Source organism: Mobula birostris, chromosome 9 (assembly GCF_030028105.1).
Source record: "Mobula birostris isolate sMobBir1 chromosome 9, sMobBir1.hap1, whole genome shotgun sequence".
Taxonomy (NCBI): domain Eukaryota; kingdom Metazoa; phylum Chordata; class Chondrichthyes; order Myliobatiformes; family Myliobatidae; genus Mobula; species Mobula birostris.
The window spans coordinates 30,841,238-30,861,665 of NC_092378.1; the positions used below are offsets into that span (position 1 = coordinate 30,841,238).

General features: G+C 40.5%; 1 protein-coding gene across 4 annotated transcripts in view; it reads left to right on the forward strand.

The window, feature by feature from the left end:
* The window catches only part of LOC140202639 (DENN domain-containing protein 2A), a 116,906-nt gene that overhangs the window by 72,930 nt on the left and 23,548 nt on the right, over nucleotides 1-20,428 (forward strand). For all 4 annotated transcript variants that reach the window (XM_072267729.1, XM_072267730.1, XM_072267727.1 and 1 more), the window contains exons 3-11: nucleotides 2,744-4,009; nucleotides 5,842-5,993; nucleotides 7,557-7,705; nucleotides 12,060-12,260; nucleotides 13,390-13,483; nucleotides 15,215-15,265; nucleotides 17,568-17,755; nucleotides 18,849-18,958; nucleotides 20,325-20,394. In XM_072267729.1, coding sequence (XP_072123830.1) covers nucleotides 2,744-4,009; nucleotides 5,842-5,993; nucleotides 7,557-7,705; nucleotides 12,060-12,260; nucleotides 13,390-13,483; nucleotides 15,215-15,265; nucleotides 17,568-17,755; nucleotides 18,849-18,958; nucleotides 20,325-20,394 — 2,281 coding nt within the window. The remainder of the gene's footprint in view (nucleotides 1-2,743; nucleotides 4,010-5,841; nucleotides 5,994-7,556; nucleotides 7,706-12,059; nucleotides 12,261-13,389; nucleotides 13,484-15,214; nucleotides 15,266-17,567; nucleotides 17,756-18,848; nucleotides 18,959-20,324; nucleotides 20,395-20,428) is intronic.

Genomic DNA, 20,428 nt, shown 5'->3' on the forward strand with positions numbered 1-20,428 from the left:
CTTTCCTGTATAAATGCTTAAAAGGTTATCACTGTCTTGTTTTCAAAAAGAACACCCTAATTGCATTTTCCCACGGCATTTGTTTTCTGTTGAGGTTTCTGAAAAGTTGAGAGATTATAGCCCCCTGTATGCTCTCCTACAATATTACAATGCCATCTTTGAGAAGGAGCTTTATTTCTCTGTTTTACATGTGTCATGTTCAATGGCAAGAATAAACTTAATTGCATTTTGATACAAGGCTCACTGGAGGGTGATGAGAAGAAGACTTTCTTTTTAAATCTTTTTATTTGTTTTCAAAATTATAAACTCAATAACAAAGTTGGTACAAAGAGATTGGAATAATGTTAATCAGCATATATAAAATGAATTTTAAGTAACATAGATATAAAAGACTTCCAAACTCAATGAAATTAATCATTAAAAAAAGAAATAAAAAGAAAAAAATATGTAAACAAAAAAAAACCCAAAAGAAGAGGGAAAAAAAACCCCAAAAAAAGCAAAACAGGGCTAGACCAATAGCTTGTATCAGACACATTCAGTAATGTTGTTAACTCCGCTCCTCTCATCATATAATTTAAGTTTAGAAAAAGGAAAGGTCAGATTACATCATATGAAAATGTTGCATAAAAGGTTTCCAAGTTTCTTCAAATTTAACCGAAGGGTCAAAGATATCACTTCTAATTTTTTCTAAATTTAAACAATATAGTTTGAGAAAACCATTGGAATGTAGTTGGAGGATTAGTTTCCTTCCAGTTCAACAAAATAGATCTTCTCGCCATTAAAGTAACAAATGATATCATTCGACAGGCTGAAGAAGACAAAGATCTATGTTCTACCACTGGCAATCCAAAGATTGCCGTAATAGGATGGGGTTTTAAATCGAAGCATAGAACTGTAGAAATAATATCAAAAATGTCTTGCCAATATTTTTCCAAAAGAGGACAGGACCAAAACATATGTCTTAAAGAAGCCGCTTCAGAGTGACATCTATCACAAGTAGGGTTTATATGGGAATAAAAACGAGCTAGTTTATCTTTGGACGTATGAGCTCTGTGTGCTACTTTAAATTGTATTAATGTATGTTTAGCACATATAGAAGAAGTACTAACTAATTGAAAATTTTTTTTCCCATTTCTCTATAGGTAGGGAAAGTTGAAGTTCCCTTTCCCATTCATTTTTGATTTTATCAGATATATCTGGCTGTAATTTCATAATTATATCATAAATTATTGCTATTAATCCCTTCTGCAAATGATTAAAACCTAAAATTTTATCAAAAATGCCAGAAGGATTTGAAGTCGGAAAGGTAGGCAACGTAGTATTTAAAAAAATTTCTTATTTGTAGGTATCTTAAAAAAAAAAAATGGGATCTAGGCAAATCAAATTTCTCAGATAACTGCTCAAAAGACGTAAAGCAGTTATCCAGAAATAGATCATGAAAATGTATCATACCTTTCGTTTTCCATATCAAAAAGGCTTGGTCCATTACTGAGGGTTGGAAAAAGAAATTAGATATAATAGGGCTTGATAACATAAATTCAGTCAGGCCAAAAAATTTACGAAATTGAAACCATATTCACAATGTATGTTTAACTATAGGGTTGAAAATTTGTTTATTCAATATAGATAGTGCAAAAGGCAGTGAAGTTCCTAAAATGGAAGCTAAAGAAAACCCTTATACAGAATGGCCTTCAAGGTTTACCCAATATGGGCTTGAAGTTATATTCCAATCTTGTGTCCAAAATATTAAATATCGGATATTAATTGCCCAGTAGTAAAATCTTAGGATAGGCAATGCCAAACCACCCTCTTTCTTAGATTTTTGTAAGTATTTTTTACATAATCTGCAAGAGAAGGAGACTAAGGCCATCACATTATGTGATAGTCATCTGTTTTAGTTAATGTAGGGGAAAAAAATTCCATAAAGTCTGATGGAATTCTGATGAAATTGGTCTGTTTTGGGCCAGTCCCACCAACTCATTGTATTTTGTCACCTATAATGATTTGATTTTAGACTGAAAAGTGGTGGAGCATTAACACCTGCATGCACCCTTTTGAGATTACTCTGCTATGAATATTACGTAGTAGCTTGTATTTATGCAAAGATCTTTGAATGTAAACTTCACTCTCTTGGATCAATCGGATAGCAAGGGTGAACGAGAAATATTTACCTAACAGATTTCAGTTCAGCCAACAGCCAGTGAAAGCTCAGCACAGCCTTGGAAGTCAAGGCTTGTTAACTTGTCTTATAATGGGAGTAGAATTGGTGTATGTAACTAGGGATTTAGAATGTATGTCTAGTGCACATTCTGGAGCAGAGGGTGGCGGTAATGCACCTTTAAGCTGGATGCCAACCGCCGTAAAACAAGATACAGACAGACAGACAGGTATATGTAACTTAAAACAGGATCTTGTAATGAACATGCATTTAGAGTGATATTCCCATTTTGAGTTATGAAAGTACCGATTCTTTACCTTATTACCGTTGCTCCAACACCCATTCCATGCCATCCTTCACCTAGTCTAATTAACTTAGGAATTCAAGACATCAGCTCTTCAGCAGCCCACTCTCTCTTCTGTTTCAGTGCCAGAGGGCAATCGAAACAATGGAGAATAGTGAAACTAGAATATTTGAAAATCTTTGCCTCAGGATCACTGATTTAAAAAAAACTTTAAGTACTGCTTAAGACTTGGAAACCACTCATTTTGTTCTGTGTCTATGATGGATCTTTTTATCTTGCAGAGTGAAAACAGATGGTGAGAGGTTTGTCCTTATTGTCGAAGAGCCACCGAGGGTTGAACCTGAGCACATTGTTAATCAACATCTGAATTCCACTCAGAAGAACTCGACAAAGATCCTGATAAGTACAGGGAAAATTGATGGCACAGAGGTGAAGTGTCCGCTAAAGCCAGTCAACAGCTGTGTTACAAAGCCCAGATCGATTTGCAGTGAGCAAACGATGCTGAACCAAAGATTTGTTGTCAGTAGCCCAAGAATGGACATTAACAGCATTTCAGAAAATGAACACTCTATACAGAAGCCATTAAAGAACACTTCCAGGCAAAGCTATTCTCCTAATAAAGCCAGTATCATAGTTAGGAATCCAAGCATCAAGGAAAAAATTTCAGAATGGGAGGGTAAGAAGGAACTGGTATTCTCAACAGAAAAAGAAAAAATGGTAAATAAAGGAACCAAGGAACTTGATAGAAAGTCTGAGCTAATGAAGTTGGTTGATGGGAATGTCGTTAAGAAGTCCGAAGGTGAACACGTGAATATTTGGAATTTAGAAAGCAAGGAATCTGGGAAAGAAAATGAGTACAAGGTAGATGAAGAGAAAGCAAGGACTTTGGAGGCTGAAAGCAGGTTGCATGAGGGCAAAGAGAATGAGATAATAAAGTCTGATATAATTGAAGTTTGTGGAAAACAAAAAGAAGTTGTGTGCACAAAGTTTGCCACGACACGGCCCTTGACAAGAGAGAGGACAACAGTACTGAGCCACATTAAGAAGCTGGAGGAAAAGGTGAAGGAAGATTCGGTGAGAAGCCAGCTTAAGTTACCTGGTGATTATTATACACCTCAGAGACTTCAAAAGGCACTGGCCACCCAGGCAGCCTCGCCCTCTAAGGAGAAAAAGGATGGCAGCTGTAGCTCGGAGCTCAAGCGTAAGCATATCCAATCCAATTCAGACTCAGAAGCAAGCGAGCCTATCTTTGGGACTGTGGAGAAGGTGACGGTCACCTGGGCCAGCTGTAAAATCAGAAATGTGGAGAATGTTTACTCAGAACCTGGAACTCCTGATCATGACCTTACAGTGAATCCTGTGCCCAAGCCTAGGCGAACGTTTGAGTACGGTACTGACAAAATAGCTGGCCTCTGTGTGTTAAGGAAGAGCACTCGGCAGTTGCCAGACTTACCTGTCGTCCCCCCACCACTTCCATTGACACCGCCCCCTACTGTCAGCACAGGAGCACTAAATGGGAGACTGAGGTCAAACTCTAAAGATAACCGGTAAGAAAGGCTTAGAAAGATTGGTCCTAGTGGGATAGTGGAAACCATCTTAAATCATTATATAGAAATCTGCAGTGTTCATGTAATGATGTGAAGGAATGTAAAAGGTGGAGGGGAAAATGTGAAAATACTAAGTGCAGACAGCATAGTGAAGCCTCTGTGGATGATGTGAAATAACGTCTGCCTGAAACTTATGACTGCATTCTTACAGCACGAGGAACTCCTAACTTCAGGAATGGTCTGACAAGAGGCAAATAATAGAGCAGAGTGCTGCCTGTGCTGGATTGTTATTCCAGACCTACCGGATGGGATTTCCAAGCGCTGTTGTTGGGGTTCATGTGGGTTTGTCAGATGGGAAGTTTCAATTAGAAAAGGAATTAAAATAGCCTAATAAGAATGTTGCTCTCAGAGGGACACCCACATTCTCTCCTACAATTTGTGCTGACTCCTTAACCAAGCTGCCCTACTGTTTCTCCAGGGCCTTAAATTTCCCTTGGAGTATCTGTTGAATTTCGCTTCAAAAGTTACTCTTGATCTGATCCCAGCAGTTCATTTTAGGTCATAACGACTCGCTGTCTTTGCTCCCAAACGGCCAAATCTGAGATGATGGCTGAAAAATAGCAGGTACAAAAATAACAGCCTACCTCAAGGTGAAAGCATGGAGGCTACTCCTTGGGCATGGGCCATTATCATCTCCTAGCCATGGTTGGAGTTCGGCTATACATTGAATATTGCAGGCTCTCATGTGGAGACCTCCGTATGAAGTCAACAACTTCTTGCACCTTTTGAAATCTCACTATCCCATTTTTGCTCTGCTTCCCTCTGGCTACCGAGGAGAAGAAGATCTTTGCTCTCCTCTACAGTGAACTCCTGAAACCAGTGCTGGAGATCACAAGGTGTGATTTGCACCTCTGCCTCTGGCCATAAACTTCAAAGTTCAGCTCAGCCGTCACTTCCAATGCCATTAATATGATGGTTGTCACTTTGGTTGTGGGTGTAGCTGGAGAATGTGACAGAGGTCCATAAGAAACTCCTAGGAGAAGCAGACTGTCCCCAAGTTCTGCTCCTCTGTCATTGTAGGAAAAATATTTCTAGAAAACCTGTTCAAAATGCTTTGTACGCTTCCTCCATCTTCCTTCTGGCAGGCTGTCCTCCTGCCCTTGTCATTCTCCTCCTCCCACAGGTGAGGGCTTTCGAAGTGTGGCCCCCAAAAGCCCCCTAGTAAGGATGCCTCTGTTCCCACCTCAGAAAGGATGCCTCTGTTCCCACCTCAGACAAAATTTCTCTGTAAGCCATTGCATTTAACACCTAAAACTCCCACAGTATCCACCAGCTAAATATGCAGGTGTGTACTACCAAATCCTGTTTTGATCAATTTAAGGACAAAACTGAAAGCCATGCAGGAAAGCTTCAAGTAAGCTGAGTTTGCATCCTAGCCTGCTAATTATCAGCTTCTTTTCCTGGACGTGCTTATTTCATGGCAATGAAAAAGATTGGCCCATGACTGTTCAGTTTCCTAGTCTATGGCTGTCTCAGTGTAAGCATCCCTTTCCCATATAACATCCTTTACAAAGGTCCCTATTGTAGTTTAGTTTGTATTGCTTCTGCCCATTCTCCTGTTCAAATGCTTTACTTTATGTTCCCTGCGTGTTTACCATTGCCTGCCTATTTCATCAGTGTTCCAATGACTTCCAAATTCCGTCCCTTTTCTCCTCAGTGTTATATCACACTTTATAAATGTAAAAAAACATAGTTATATCCTAAATGCTTCATGGAATGATGCTTTTAACTGAGATATAAATTAAATCTGTCGTCTGCTTTTATTGATACAGTCGGAAATCTTTTGAATTTGAAGATGTAAAAGACCTTCAAAGGCTTCAATCTCCTAATTTCTGCAGAAATGGGCAGGTGGATTGGTATGCTCAGTCAAAGTTGGCACTGAACTGCGCTTTATCAGAAGAGAACATATATGAGGATATCCTGGGTAAGCTTCGGGGTCTGTGAACTCAATTCTCCAACCACTGTCATTGTTCAGAATCCGATCTTGTGGTTCTGAATAAAAGATTGGATTTGTACTGTGCCAATAACTTGGAATGGCTAACTGGCCAAACTTGAAAATGATTAATATTTGAAATAGGTTGAAATAGTTCAGGAATACTAGATTAAAAAAGGAATTTGAATAAACTGGGTATAAAGTAAGGAAAGAAATTAACATTACCAAGCAGCTGTAATTACATGATCGGAGACATGAGGTATTGCATATGCTGGAAACCTAGAGCAACACACTCAATGTGCTGGAGGAGCCCAGCAGGTGCAGCAGCATCTATGGGTGGGAAGAAACAGTCAACATTGTGGGCCAAGATCCTTCATCAGGATATGATGCAAAGCTTGAATTATATTAGTGTAAAGACTTGAATCCCCAAGAAAGAAAGGGGCTTCCAGAATGGAACATGTGACTTAGGAGAGCTCAGTAAATCTTAATGTCAGCTCCAAGTGTAAGAAAGGTGCAGTTGAAGCTTTCAAAGAATAGAGCCAAAAGTGTTAGCCTAGCGATCAAGAGTATAATTGGGAAAACTATATTTAAGAAAAGAAATATTGCAGAGGAAGTAAGAAACTTAACATGGCTCTGATTGATAGAGGCCTTCACTGGAGGAATTTCTCGGGGTCATCATCTACCTCCTTTTTTCCTGCCTGGACACTGGAGGTCCTTTTACAAAACTTCTACAACAAGCTTGATTCATAGCACTTCCAACCATAAGACCTTGTCCTCCAAGATGGTAAAGGTCAGCTGGCACCTAGAGAAAATTTTCTCTGTCACACAGCATCCTTACTTGGAAAGTAAAATCACCATTCCTTTCTGCTGGGGCAAAAACCTGGAGCTCCCTAACTGAGAACTTTGAGAAGGTGCAGTGCCTTTCCTTTCAGGGCTGCAGCAGCTCGAGAAGGCGATGTCACGCTATTTTCTTGTTTTACTAATATATAAAACTAAATAAGTCTCTGAAGACATGAAGAACATGTATGCTTGATCAAAATAGATGAATAGATAAAATCATTGTTCACTCTTCTAACAATAATGAAGTTTGGTTTGTTTGAAGGATGTTGGTTTCTGAAGAGTGTATTAGTAAGAGTGATGTGTAAGAGTAAGAATGATACAGAATGGATCTCTGACAGCACCTGAGTTTCTGATTTAATTTAAAGCTGTGACAAAATTAATTGAAAGAAATTAGATATTTGGTTTTCAAGTTCTTTCAGATGTAAAGTACCTTGACAAGCCATCTTTAAAATCATTGGATAAGTGTTGATGAGCAGAGTTCCAAAGAAAAGTAACATAGTCACCATTGGAATATAATGCCATTAATCACTTTGGCAATCATGGTCCAATTTCCAAAATGAGTGGTGACTTACCACATCAGCAATAATGAGAATAACTATGGAAATTACTAACGACGAGGCATAGGACGATTGAAAATTAGGAACAATCACCATCCCGAAGTTGGGCTGAAAAGGATAATGTATTTGTTGCTATTATTTTTTATTTATATCACAGACATTCCCAAGGAAAATCCTTATGAAGATATAGAATCTGCAGACAGGTACCCACTAGGGAAACAGTGCAACCAAGTCCATCCTTCTTCAGCTGGTTCCACCCCCAAACCAGGATCTCCATCAGAAAACAGACCAGACACACCCACAAAGGTAATGCAACTGGAATAACCGTTTATCTTTGCCACCTGGACAGAAACATTGCTTAATCACTATAGAATACAGTATACAGCCAGAGACTAAAGAGCAAGCCTCCAGAACAAAGAGGTGGTTGCGAGAGGCAGAAGAGCAGGTACAAGACTGCTTTAAGTCAGTCAACTGGGTCACTTTCAAGGACTCATCAGAGGGTCTGAATGAATAAGCCATGGTTGTCATGGACTTTATAAAAACAGTTGTAGATGAGCATGTCTCCTCAAAGTCATTCAAAATTTTCCCCAACCAGAAGTCCTGGTTGAACCATGCTGAGGGCCAGATCAGTGGCATTCATACAAGTGTCCAAGTACGACCTCTGGAAAGCTGTTTTGCATGTAAAGTGCCAATTCTGAATCACTGGGGAATGCTTGATGGCTGTGGCAGTGTTTGAATGCTATCACCTCCCACAAAGTGAAACCGCGACAGAGGTGACAACACGGATTCACTCCCAGATGAGCTCAATGCCTTTTATGCTCGCTTGGACTGTCAAAACGTGGAGGCACATTCATGATCTACCACAGCTCCCATTGACACTGTGATTTCTGTCTCTGAGCCTCCTTCGGGAGGGTGAACCCACGGAAAGCATCCTGCCCAGACCTAGTACCTTTCCAAGTACTAATGACCTGTGCTGATCAAGTGGCTGGAGTGTTCACCAATATCTTTAACCTCTGGGTTCGGCAGTCTGAGGTTTCAAGCAGGCTTCAACTATACTGGTGCCTAAGAAGAACGTGGTGACCTGCCTCAATAACTATTGTCCAGTAGCACTTGCATCCACTGTGATGAAGTACTTTGAGAGGTTGGTGATGAAACACATCAATTCCTGCCTGAGAAGAGACTTAGATTTGCTCCCATTTTCTGGCGGCAGAACCGGTCTACAGCAGATGCCATTTTCATTGGCTCTTCAGAATCAGGTTTAATATCACTGACATACATCATGATATTTGCTGTTTTGCAGCAGCAGTACATCACTATACGTATTAATAAAAACTATAAATTGCAATAAGCAGTAAATATAAAAAAGAAAATTTACATTAAATGAAGCAGTACAAAAGAGAGGGGAAAATACTGAGTTGGAGTTCATGAGTTCATTGTCTATTCAGAATTCTGATGGCAGAGGGGAAGAAGCTGTTCATAAAATGTGTGTCTTTGGTTCCTGTCCCTCCACCTTGATGACAGCAATGAGAAGAGGGCATGTCCTGGGTAATGGGGGTCCTTAATGATAGATACTACTTATTTTGAGGCATTGCCTTTTGAAGGTGCCCTGGATACTAGGGAGGCTGGTGCCCATTATAGGGCTGGCTGAGTTTGAGACTTTCTACTGCTTTTTCTGATCCTGTGCAGTGGCCCCTCCATACCAGATGGTAATGCAACTAGTTAGAATGCTCTCTGTGATACATCTGTAGAAATTTTTCTCTGGTGACAGGCCAATTCTCATCAGTCTCCTATTGAAGTACAGCTGCTGTCTTGCCTTCTTTGTGATTGCATCAATATGTTGGACCCAGGATATATCTTCAGAGATGGTGACACGCAGGGACTTGAAACTGCTCACCCTTTCTACTTCTGATCCCTGATGAGTACTGGCGTGTGTTCCTTCGACTCCCCCTTTCTGAAGTACATAATCAGTTCCTTGGTCTTACTGAGTACAAGGTTGTTGCTATGACATGCTCAGTCAGTTGATTCTGTATACCTCCTTGTCGCCATCTGGATTCTGCCAACAATAGTCATAGTCATAGTCATACTTTGTTGATCCCAGGGGAAATTGGTTTTCGTTACAGTTGCACCATAAATAATCAAATAGTAATAAAACCACAAATATTTAAATAGTAATACGTAAATTATGCCAGGAAATAAGTCCAGGACCAGCCTATTGGCTCAGGGTGTCTGACCCTCCAAGGGAGGAGTTGTAAAGTTTGATGGCCACAGGCAGGAATGACTTCCAATGACGCTCTGTGCTGCATCTCGGTGGAATGAGTCTCTGGCTGAATGTACTCCTGTGCCCACCCAGTGCATTATGTAGTGGATGGGAGACATTGTCCAAGATGGCATGCAACTTGGACAGCATCCTCTTTTCAGACACCACAGTCAGTCCAGTTCTATCCCCACAACATCACTGGCCTTACGGATGAGTTTGTTGATTCTGTTGGTGTCTGCTACCCTCGGCCTGCTGCCCCAGCACACAACAGCAAACATGATCGCACTGGCCACCACAGACTCGTAGAACTTTCTCAGCATCACCTGGCAGATGTAGTCGTGTCATTGGCAAATTTATAGATGGCATTTGAGCTGTGCCTAGCCACACAGTCTTGGGTGTAGAAAGACTGGTGCAGTGGGTTAATCACGCATCCTTAAGTTGCATCAGTTTTGATTGTCAGTGAAGAAATGTTATTTCAATCAACCCTGGAACACCTGGACAGTGAAGGTGCATACGTCAGGATGCTCTTCGTTGACTACAGCTCTGTAATCAACATTATCATCCCTCAAAACTGATCAATAAACTCCAAGACCTTGGCTTCAATACATCCATGTACAACTGGATCCTTGATTTCCTCACTTGCAGACCCCAGTCATTTCGGATTGGCAACAACATCTCCACAATCTCCATCAGCACAGGTGCTCCACAAGGCTGTGTGCTTAGTCCCCATGCTCTACTTGCTTTATACTTATGACTGTGAGGCCAAGCACAGCTCCAGTGCCATATTTAAGTTTGCTGACAACACCACTGTCGTTGGCCAAATCAAAGATGGTGACGAATTAGCATTTAGGAGGCAGATTCTAAATGTGGCTAATTAGTGCCAGAACAATAATCTGTCGATTAGTGTCCATGAGACCGGGAGCTGATTATTGACTTCAGGAAGAGGAAACCAGAAGTCTATGAAGCGTGGGGATCAGAGACAGAGAGGGTCATCAACTTTAAATTCCTCAGCGATATCATTTCCGAGGATCTGTTCTGTCTCCAGCATGCAAGTGCTATTGCAAATATAGCATGGTAGCAGCTCTGTTTCCTTAGGCATTTGCGAAGATTTGGCATGCCATCTTAAACTTTGACAAATTTGTATGGGTGTGTGGTAGAGTATATTGACTGATTGCATCACAGCCTGGTGTGGAAACACTAATGCCCTTGAAAGGAAAATCCTACAAAAGGTAGTGGATACTGCCCAGTCCATCACTGCTAAAGCCTTCCAGTCCATTGAGCACATCCACATGGAGTGCTGTCGCAGGAAAGCAGCATCCATTTTTGTGGATGGGCAAGCTCCGTCTGCTTTTCCTGGAAAACCTTAAAAAGCACAGTCCTCTCTTGCAGGAACCTAGGTACACCAAATCAAAACGTGCTCATGATGTGAAAGAAACTTCATTCCATCATCAAGGACCCCACCATCCAGGCCATGCTCTCTTCTCCCTGCTGCCAGGAGGCACAGGAGCCTTAGGGCTTGTGCCACCAGGTTCAGGAACAGTTATTACCCCTCAACCGTCAAACTCCTGAACCAAAGGGGATAACTTCACTCACTTCATTACTGAATTGTTCCCACAACCTATGGACTCACTTTTAAGGACTCTTCATCGCATGTTCTTGATATTTATTGCTTTTTTTTTTAGTATTTGCACAGTTTTTTGTCTTTTGCACATTTGTTATTTGTCCATCCTGTTGGTTGTAGTCTTTTATTGACTCTTATTATGTTTCTTTGTCTTTACTGTGAATGCCCAGAAGAAACTGAATGTCAGGGCTGTATATGGTGATATATATGTACTTTGATAATACATTTACTTTGGTTAGATTCAAAGTTCAATCTTCATTTTGTTACATCCAAGGCTGACTGGGGAGTTTTTGTATTGGACAAGTCCAGTCTGCTTTTTCTGGGAAACCTTGCAAAGCACAGCCCTCTATTGCAGCCATCTAAGTACACCGAATCAAAACGGGCTCATGATGTGAATGAAACTTATTGACAATCAGGAGATTTTTTTTTTTTTGAATATGGTGTTTTGAAGAGAAACCCAGTGCTTTCCAAAATAAACTGCAGACCTCCCAAACGAGAACCTAATGCATTTGCTGATCCGACCACACAAGGCTGGCAGGTCCAAGAGGATCAGCAGCATGGGACTGCTGAAGACATGTCTTTTTCAGGAACTGCTTTTAACATAGACGACCATCTGCTTAGCACACCTTCAATTTTATTTTTGGATTTGATTGATATGGTTGTATTCTGGAACTACTGTTCAAGAATTAGATATTTCTTGGGTTGGTCGACTGTCCTAGTCAGCTCTGTCCTTTCTGTTGTACCTTTGATGATTAATATGGCAATCTGCTCTGTTTTCACAGCTTCCTTTGAAAACTTCCTCCCTCTTTCGACATTCCTCAGAGAGGAGAAGTTTCAAACTGCTGGATATCAGAAAAATCAGTAAAGATGGCATTAACTCACCGCCAAAAGCCAGCCCGCCTTCTACCCCGAGCAGTCCAGATGACACACAGAGCCTGGCAGGAGACTCTCAGTTATTGAGAAGGAGAAGAAAGATACCTAAGGTCTGTAACTTCTTACAGATTTTTTTTTTTAGTTAGTCTGACTGTTGTTTTAATCACTATCAGAATTTATCGGCAGGTTATTGATTGCAATCAGCTAAGATTGGGATAGAGTGGTGGGCCTTGTTTGACCATCTTCCAGAAATACCCACAGCAACTAATGAAGCTTAACTGGAGCCCACATGAATTGTCTAGTATCTTCACTTCAGAACTGCCATTTATATTTACCGAGAATTTGCATAGCATACCAAAAGCTTTCTTCGCCAAGTCAAACAAAAAAAACTGGCGTTTATAAATCAGAGCATTGAGTATAGGAGTTGGGATGTAATGTTAAAATTGTACAAGGCATTGGTGAGGCCAAGTTTGGAGTATTGCGTACAATTCTGGTCACCGAATTATAGGAAAGATGTCAACAAAATAGAGAGAGTACAGAGGAGATTTACTAGACTGTTACCTGGGTTTCAGCACCTAAGTTACAGAGAAAGGTTGAACAAGTTAGGTCTTTATTCTTTGAAGCATGGAATGTTGAGGGGGGACTTGATGGAGGTATTTAAAATTATGAGGGGGATAGATAGAGTTGACATGGATAGGCTTTTTCCATTGGGAGTGAGGGAGATTCAAACAAGAGGACGTGAGTTGAGAGTGGCAAAAGTTAAGGGGTAACACGAGGGGGAACTTCTTTACTCAAAGTGGTAGCTGTGTGGAACAAGCTTCCAGTAGAAGTGGTGGAGGCAGGTTCGATATTGTCATTTAAAAAAAATTGGATATGTTTATGGACAGGAAAGGAATGGAGGATTATGGGCTGAGTGTAGGTCGGTGGGGCTAGGTGAGAGTAAGCATTCGGCACGGACTAGAAGGGCCGAGATGGCCTGTTTCTGTGCTGTAATTGTCATATAGTATGGTTATATAGCCACAGTCAATGATGACCTCCTCATTTGCAAAGTTGTTACTGTCCCATAGTTTGGTCTTGATGATAAGAAACGTGGTCTATATCTCATCTTCGCCAATATTGGGGTTTAGCATAAAGCCTCAGATGTGAACTCTTGTTGAACCTGACCTAAATTTGCTCAGCAGCAACTTATATGCAGCATTGTTAATCCTTTGGTTGAATTCTCATTGTTTTCAAATGCAGGTGGTGTTGAAGATTAATGCGATCTATGAGGCTAGGAGGGGGAGGAAGAAAGTAAGACGAATCACTCAGTCTTCTGAGGCCAACACAGGAAGAGGTAAGGTTTGTGCATGATTCCTGTTGTGTTGTCCATTCTAAGTGTATAGACTAAAAAATAGATTAATGCCACAAAGTTATTTTTATGTTTATTGAGAGGATGTAGTCCAGCTGTTAAACACATGGGAATAGGAAATCATTTGTACAATTCCAAAAATAACAATCCCTTGTAGTTGAAAATTAGCATAATGCATAATAGGGAAATATTATGCACTTTTTTAAAAATGTCCATTCAAGAAATTTATCTCCAGGATTTCCATCTGATCTAGAACCTTTTATCTCCAGCACCAATTTCTATACTCCTCACCCCAACGTCACCAATATTAGTGCAACGTGTAATATTTGTTTCCAACTTGGTTTACAAGCTACTGGTTTGAAAACGAAAGTTTATCACTCACAGAGCCATGAGTTTGCACTAAGCCTGTTTCACTGAATGGATACCATTCCCCTTTGACTGCAAACATGGCCATGTGCAATTCCTGACTGCTTTACCTTCAGAGTCACCCTTGGCTTCCTAGGCTCAAGATTATTGCCCATTGCCACTATTGATCAGTGCCCCATCTCAAAGTTTGCTGTTCACTCCTGCATTAGGAATGTCATTCCAATTTTATACATGTTAAAACCATATACTTTCCTTTCAGCCCACAGGAGAAACCCAACAGACACCTTTCCCAAAATGTAGACTTCCATGGATTGTGTTCATGTGATACAGTATTTTAAAGACTTTCCAGGCAATGTCCTATCAGCAAGCATGGTTCCTATGTGCAAAGTTCTTCACTGGCATATAGAGATCCTTCTGATGAGCCTCTCCCTATTCCCAGGAGCATTCCCAATCCCTTCCATAATTTCACCTCCCTATAGAAGAAGGATGTGGATTGCATTGTGGCATGTCCTTTTCAGAACTATCTGCTAAACTTGCTTCTCATTAAAACACAGCCTTGTGTTGATGAAGCCAGTGTGAGGGGGAGTGTAATTAGAATTAGGAGCCTCAGCTGAACAATAGCATTAAACTGTGTTATCTTATATTGTGGAATTTCTGATTATTTGAACACTGAAATATTGTCATTAAAATGATATTAAATTAAATTTGGTTTCCATGAGCATGTGAATTAGAGGTAGAGAAACCACTTGGAGAAGTGGTCTACTTGCATTTCAGTTCACTTGGATAACATAGTAGGTATTTAGACACAACACAGTTTTAATGTGGAATTACTTCTTACATTTGAACCTGTCAGTTAGTTCCTGTGAACATTTCTTTTGGATAGTGCCAGTGAAGGAATGACTGATCCGTAAAGTATTTTCTGCTATCCCTACTAATAGTACCAATTAGGCAAAACACATTCCAGTAGTTGCTAAAAAGGAACATTTTCAAATAAAACAAATGATTATTCTGGCATTTAAGTATGTTTTCTGGAGGAAGCCCATTAACCTTGACCTCATTTCATGCGTGTAAATCAAATCACAGTTTAGAAATTTGGGAAAGTGTGCAAGTCAGCATGAGTGGTGTTACATCTTCCAGTTCCTAATCCATTATCATTACTACTTCCTCTCCCACGATTATCGAGCTATTGGGCATTAAAGTAAATTCCTGAAGGGAACATGGGATTCATTTGAGGAAGAAATTGGTAGGGATAAATCTGATTAAATACATTACGCAGACTGAAATTTCCTGAGATAAAATTAGCAGTATGCTAATGAATGTTCCTTCATGAGGCAACTTGTGTCAATTCAGTTACAGATGAAAACAGTGAAACTGACAGTGAGACTGAAGAGAAGCTTAAAGGTAAGCTGCTTTTTGTACAGTATGATTTATGTTTTTGCACTACTTATTTAACTATTTGATAGACATATTTACTGTCATTCACAGTTTTTCCCTTTATTGTCATGTATTGCATTATAATGCTGCCACAACCTCAACAAATTTCATGACATGCTGGAGATATTAAACCTGATCCTGATTACTAATAAATTTCTTCACTATTGTTTAATGTTCTCTGCATTTCCAAAGCTTTCCTAGAGTCACAGAGATCAGTTTCAATTAGATACAGACCCAATGCATTAATGTAACAAAGTGGAAGAGGTGCACTTGCACCCTCCTCAGAACCGCTGGTTGGATGCAGTAGCATCAGATATATTTAGTGGCCGGAAGCCTACTAATGGTAGACTATCTGCAGGGCTCCTTCCTGGGTGTGGTGTGAAGATTTAAAGTGCGGTAACTTTTTAAAAAAAAATTGTAGCCCTTGTTGGGTGAGAATTTACTTGTACAGTCAATTGTACTTGTCGTGTTGACCCAGTCTGGGATTTAGGGTGTGTAAAGGGGAAGTGCAGAACTTCTTGTAGGGTACTTTAATACTGAGCATTTTCAGATTGCATTTATTACAGACAAATAATTATTGCATTTATTAAAGTAAAGACTTTAAAATCAATCCAAATTAAAATTGGATGTTAAGTTATAGAAAATTTGTGTGGAATAATTATGAAACGTTCGGGCAAAGATGGTTGAATGGCTACCTTAAGAACAGGGATGGAGTTGGAAGCCATGAGAATTAGTGGGGCAATATCAGAATATAATACTTTTTTAAAAAAAAACAACAACAACTGCTTATAATCACTTTGACTGCTAATCAAAAGCCCAATTGTGTGAGTCAGAGCAACGGGGTGCTTTATAGCTGACTTCTTTTGACCTGTTGCTGGTCCTACGAACCTGTGAAAGTGATGGATTTTGAAAGGCTGGCTGGTCCATCTGATTCCCACAATCATGTCAGGCTTGAACATCATGGCCCAGTCTTCCCACCAGTCAACAATCATGTAATTTCCTCGGACAGGAATACCATCACTTGCACAAAGAAGACTAAGCAAATTTTGGAGAACATATAATTCCAGTGAATTTGCTTTAATACCTCACCTCTGCACCCCTCCCCAAAGGTGATCAAAGTCCATTGGAGGAGGTGAAATAATTTATTTTGCACCATGTGTCTCCTGGCTTTCTGTAACTTATTTAATTCCAGTAGTTGATCTACAAGCATGTAGGTATCCTGTGTATCAGTGAGACCTGACGTGGATTGGGAGACTGCTTCGCCGAGCACCTACGCTCTGTCCGCTAGAAAAAAGCGGTTCTCCTAGCAGCTACCCATTTTAATTCCACTTCCCATTCCCATTCTGACATGGCAGTCCATGGCCTCTTCTACTGTCGCCATGATGCCGTACTCTACTCAGGTTGGAGCAGCAACGTCTTATGGTCTGTCCAGGTAGACTCCAGCCTGATGGCATGAACATCGATTTCTCGACTTCTGGTAATGCCCCCGCACCCCCCCCCCCAACTACCTTTTACCATTCCACATTCCCTTTTCCCTCTCTTACCTTGTCTCCTTACCTGCCCGTTACTTCCCTCCCTCTGGTGTTCCACACCTCTTTTCTTTCTTCTATGACCTTCTGTCCTCTCCTATCAGATTCCCCCTTCTCCAGCCCTGTATCTTTCACCAATCAACTTCCCAGCTCTTTACTTCTTTACTTCTCCCCCCCTCCAACCCCCCAGTTTCACCTATCACCTTGTGTTTCTTCCTCCCCTCCCACCACCTTCTAAATCTGACTCCTCATCTATTTTTCTCCAGTCCTGCTGAAGAGCCTCGGCCTGAAACATCGACTGTACTCTTTTCCATCGATGCTGCCTGGCCTGCTGAGTTCCTCCAGCATTTTGTGTTTGTGTGATGTCTTGTGTCAAGGAAAGTCAACTCAGCAGATCAATCTCTTTAATCCCTCACAGTGAATCTGTATTTGTGAATAGCTGCTACTCAGAAGTTAAATAACATGGTATACTTCATTCTGTTAAGTAATAGCCATTTTATTTCAATTACTAAAACAGAATCACAATTATATTCAATTAGACTAATTCCTATAATAACATGGAACATCTTGAGAGCACTCAGCTGACCAGCTAGTATCTGTGGAAAGAGAAACAGAGTTAACATTTCAGGTCTGACATCTATTATTGGAATCTTTCCTGCACTGTTTCCATTTCAGATTTACAGCATCTGCAGTGTTTGCTTAATTTTCCAATGAATTCCTTTCCTTTCCTCCACTGATAGCTCACAGTCAGCGTCTCGTGTTGGTGAAGTCCTTGCTGAAGCAAAAGAGTCGCTACCGAACCTTGGAGAGAGATCTCATTGAGTTCCAGGAGTGGCAGCTATTTGAGTTCTTTGTGGTGGTTGCTCTCCACATGAAGAAGGGAAGTAGTACATATGTCCCTGAGGTCACCCAGCAGTTTCCTCTGAAGGTGAGAAAGATCTGTTCCTTTCTCTATCTTCCATTTCTTCCAGAGGGCTGGTGTATTGAACAGCTTATGGATTTCTCAGATCTGTTTCATGGGACTTTTTGGTACAGTAATTGGAGGTGAGTGGGGGGTAGTCAACGATGAATCGCCATGAATTAACGAAAAGGGAAAGCTTCACGTTTGTTCCTAAGCATTCGATTTCTCTTAAAACATAATTCACTTATTGAATTTGCTTCTGTAGTAAGTGGCTCTTTATAGGCTTCCTTCTCTCCTTGTCAGTTCAGGTGATGGTGCTGTTTCTTTTACTAGTTTTACTAGAGCAATCTGCACTGCAGAAACACATTAGCTGTTTGAAATACAGTGTGCTTTTACAACACCACATTTTCCTGGGGCTGGGCACCTGCTGATTGACTCCCAGTCACCTGTGGTGAACGTCAGTGTGAAAGGCAGGCACATGCTGTAACATACCAGTGTTGTAGGGCAAGGACAGTTCATACACATCTTTAGCGTAGGCCAAATTTGCACCTTTAATGTCTGAAGTATTTCTGAGAGAAATTATAGTATTAAAAAATAGAACTAGGAGAGATCAGTCAACCCCTCTTCTTTGCTCTACCATCCAATAAAATCATGGCTGATACTTAATCTCAGTACTTTCCCACAACTTCCCCAAGCCGTCAGGCTGATCAACACCTCCACCTATTAACACTCCCCACCACCCCCATGTCACCTAGCACACTTAATGTACATACATTGTCTTTTATAGGATTACTTTAACGTATATTTATTTTTTAATACTCTTTATGCTTATTGTGTTTTTTTTTTAATGCTGCATCAGATCCGAGTAACAATTGTTTAATTCTCCTTTACATCACGTACTGAAGAATGACAATAAACCATCTTGGATCTTGAATATCAACAAAGCCGTGATCCTTGATTTTCAAATTATCTGTGTGTGTGTGTGTGTGTGTGTGTGTGTGTGTGTGTGTGTGTACGCGCCCTTGTGGCATCTATGTATTGGGAATGTGTATGTGCGTGCTGATGCATTGTGTGGAGAACCTCGATGGTATCTAATGCTTCCTTTTCCTCTGTGACTCAGCTGGATAAACCATTCAAGTTTATGCGGGAAACAGAAGATCAGTTAAAAGTCATTCCGCAATTCTGCTTTCCTGATGCCAGAGACTGGACTCCTGTTTCTGAGTTTACCAGGTATATACTTTTGTAGTATCACAAAAATCCGCAGGTGCTGGAAACCAAAAAGCAACGGACACAAAATGCTGGAGGAACTCGGCAGGCAAGGCAGCATCTGTGGAAAAGAGTACGCAGTGGATGTGTTGGGCCAAAACCTTTCGTCAGGCTGACTGTACTCTTTTCCCATAGATGCTGTCTGACCTGCTGAGTTCATCCAGCATTTTGTGTGTTTTGCTTATTTTTTATTTAAATTACTTTTGATCATGGTTCTCAACAATTCGATTGGGATATTTGAGGGAATGGCTGGAAAAGGGTGAAATCCATTCACAACAAATGAATGAGTGTTCTAGTTTTTGCAAGTTTTCTTCTTGGGCCTATATAAATCACCTGAACAATGTTTATTATTAAATGGGTGTCATCGAGCATTAAATAACATGCATTAAATGTTATTGAGGAAATCTCTTAAATTTGTATGGAAGCCATTGGTTCTTTGTGTTCATGGCAGTACATTGCTTAGGTAAAAACATGTCTTTACAACACATTTCACATCCTCAAATATCCTACAGTATTTCACAATCAATAATGTACATTTGGAGTGTATTAACTGATGTCCCATTAATAAAGACTGCAATGAATTGATGTGGTTTTATAATGGGATGCATTCCCAGACAAACGCTTTCAGTTGTTTTGGTTAAGAGGCAATTCTTGGCCAGGAGAATAGAAAATCTTAAACAGTACCTTATTGTCTTGTACGTTGACTTGATAGAGATTCAGTTTAATATCTCATCTGAAAGACAGTGCAACAACCTCTCATGCTGCACTGCAAAGCCAACCTCGGTAATGTCATCGTAGCTTGCCATTCCAGAGCAATCGGCCAAGACTGTACTACCAAGAAGGGCAGGGAAAGCAGACTCTTTTCCCAATTCATGTACCAGTCTGATTTACAAATGGATCTCCTGGAACTCACAACCCAACACCTGAAGGGCTGTGTGTTCAATAAGTTAGTTCATACCACCTGTTTGGATTCCAGGGCAGGGCAATAAAGGCAGGCGTTACTAGTGACACCCAAATCCACAAAAATGAATTTATTAAAAAGACATACTTCAGTGAAGATGTTTTATTTTGGGAGCTCTGTGACAAGGCACTGTGTCATATGAAGCATTTTACACTTTTTCTTTACTTGAAGGAAGTGAAACCTTAAATGTACATGGCATTGAAAACTACCGTGTAGATGAATTTTGTCTTGCTGAATCTGGATGCCACCCATCTTAGTGTTCACCAATATTCCAGTTTGGTACTTTGCTGCAGAACTCTTCGACCCTCTTTATGATTTACAACAGCTTGGAATGCTTGAACAAACCTTCCTTGTTTCCCACTGTAACAGTGAAACCTTTTCATTTGTCCTGACTGGAGAAGATGGGAGCAGACGATTTGGTTATTGTCGGCGCCTACTGGTAGGATCCCCATTAAAAATTATACCAAAGGTTT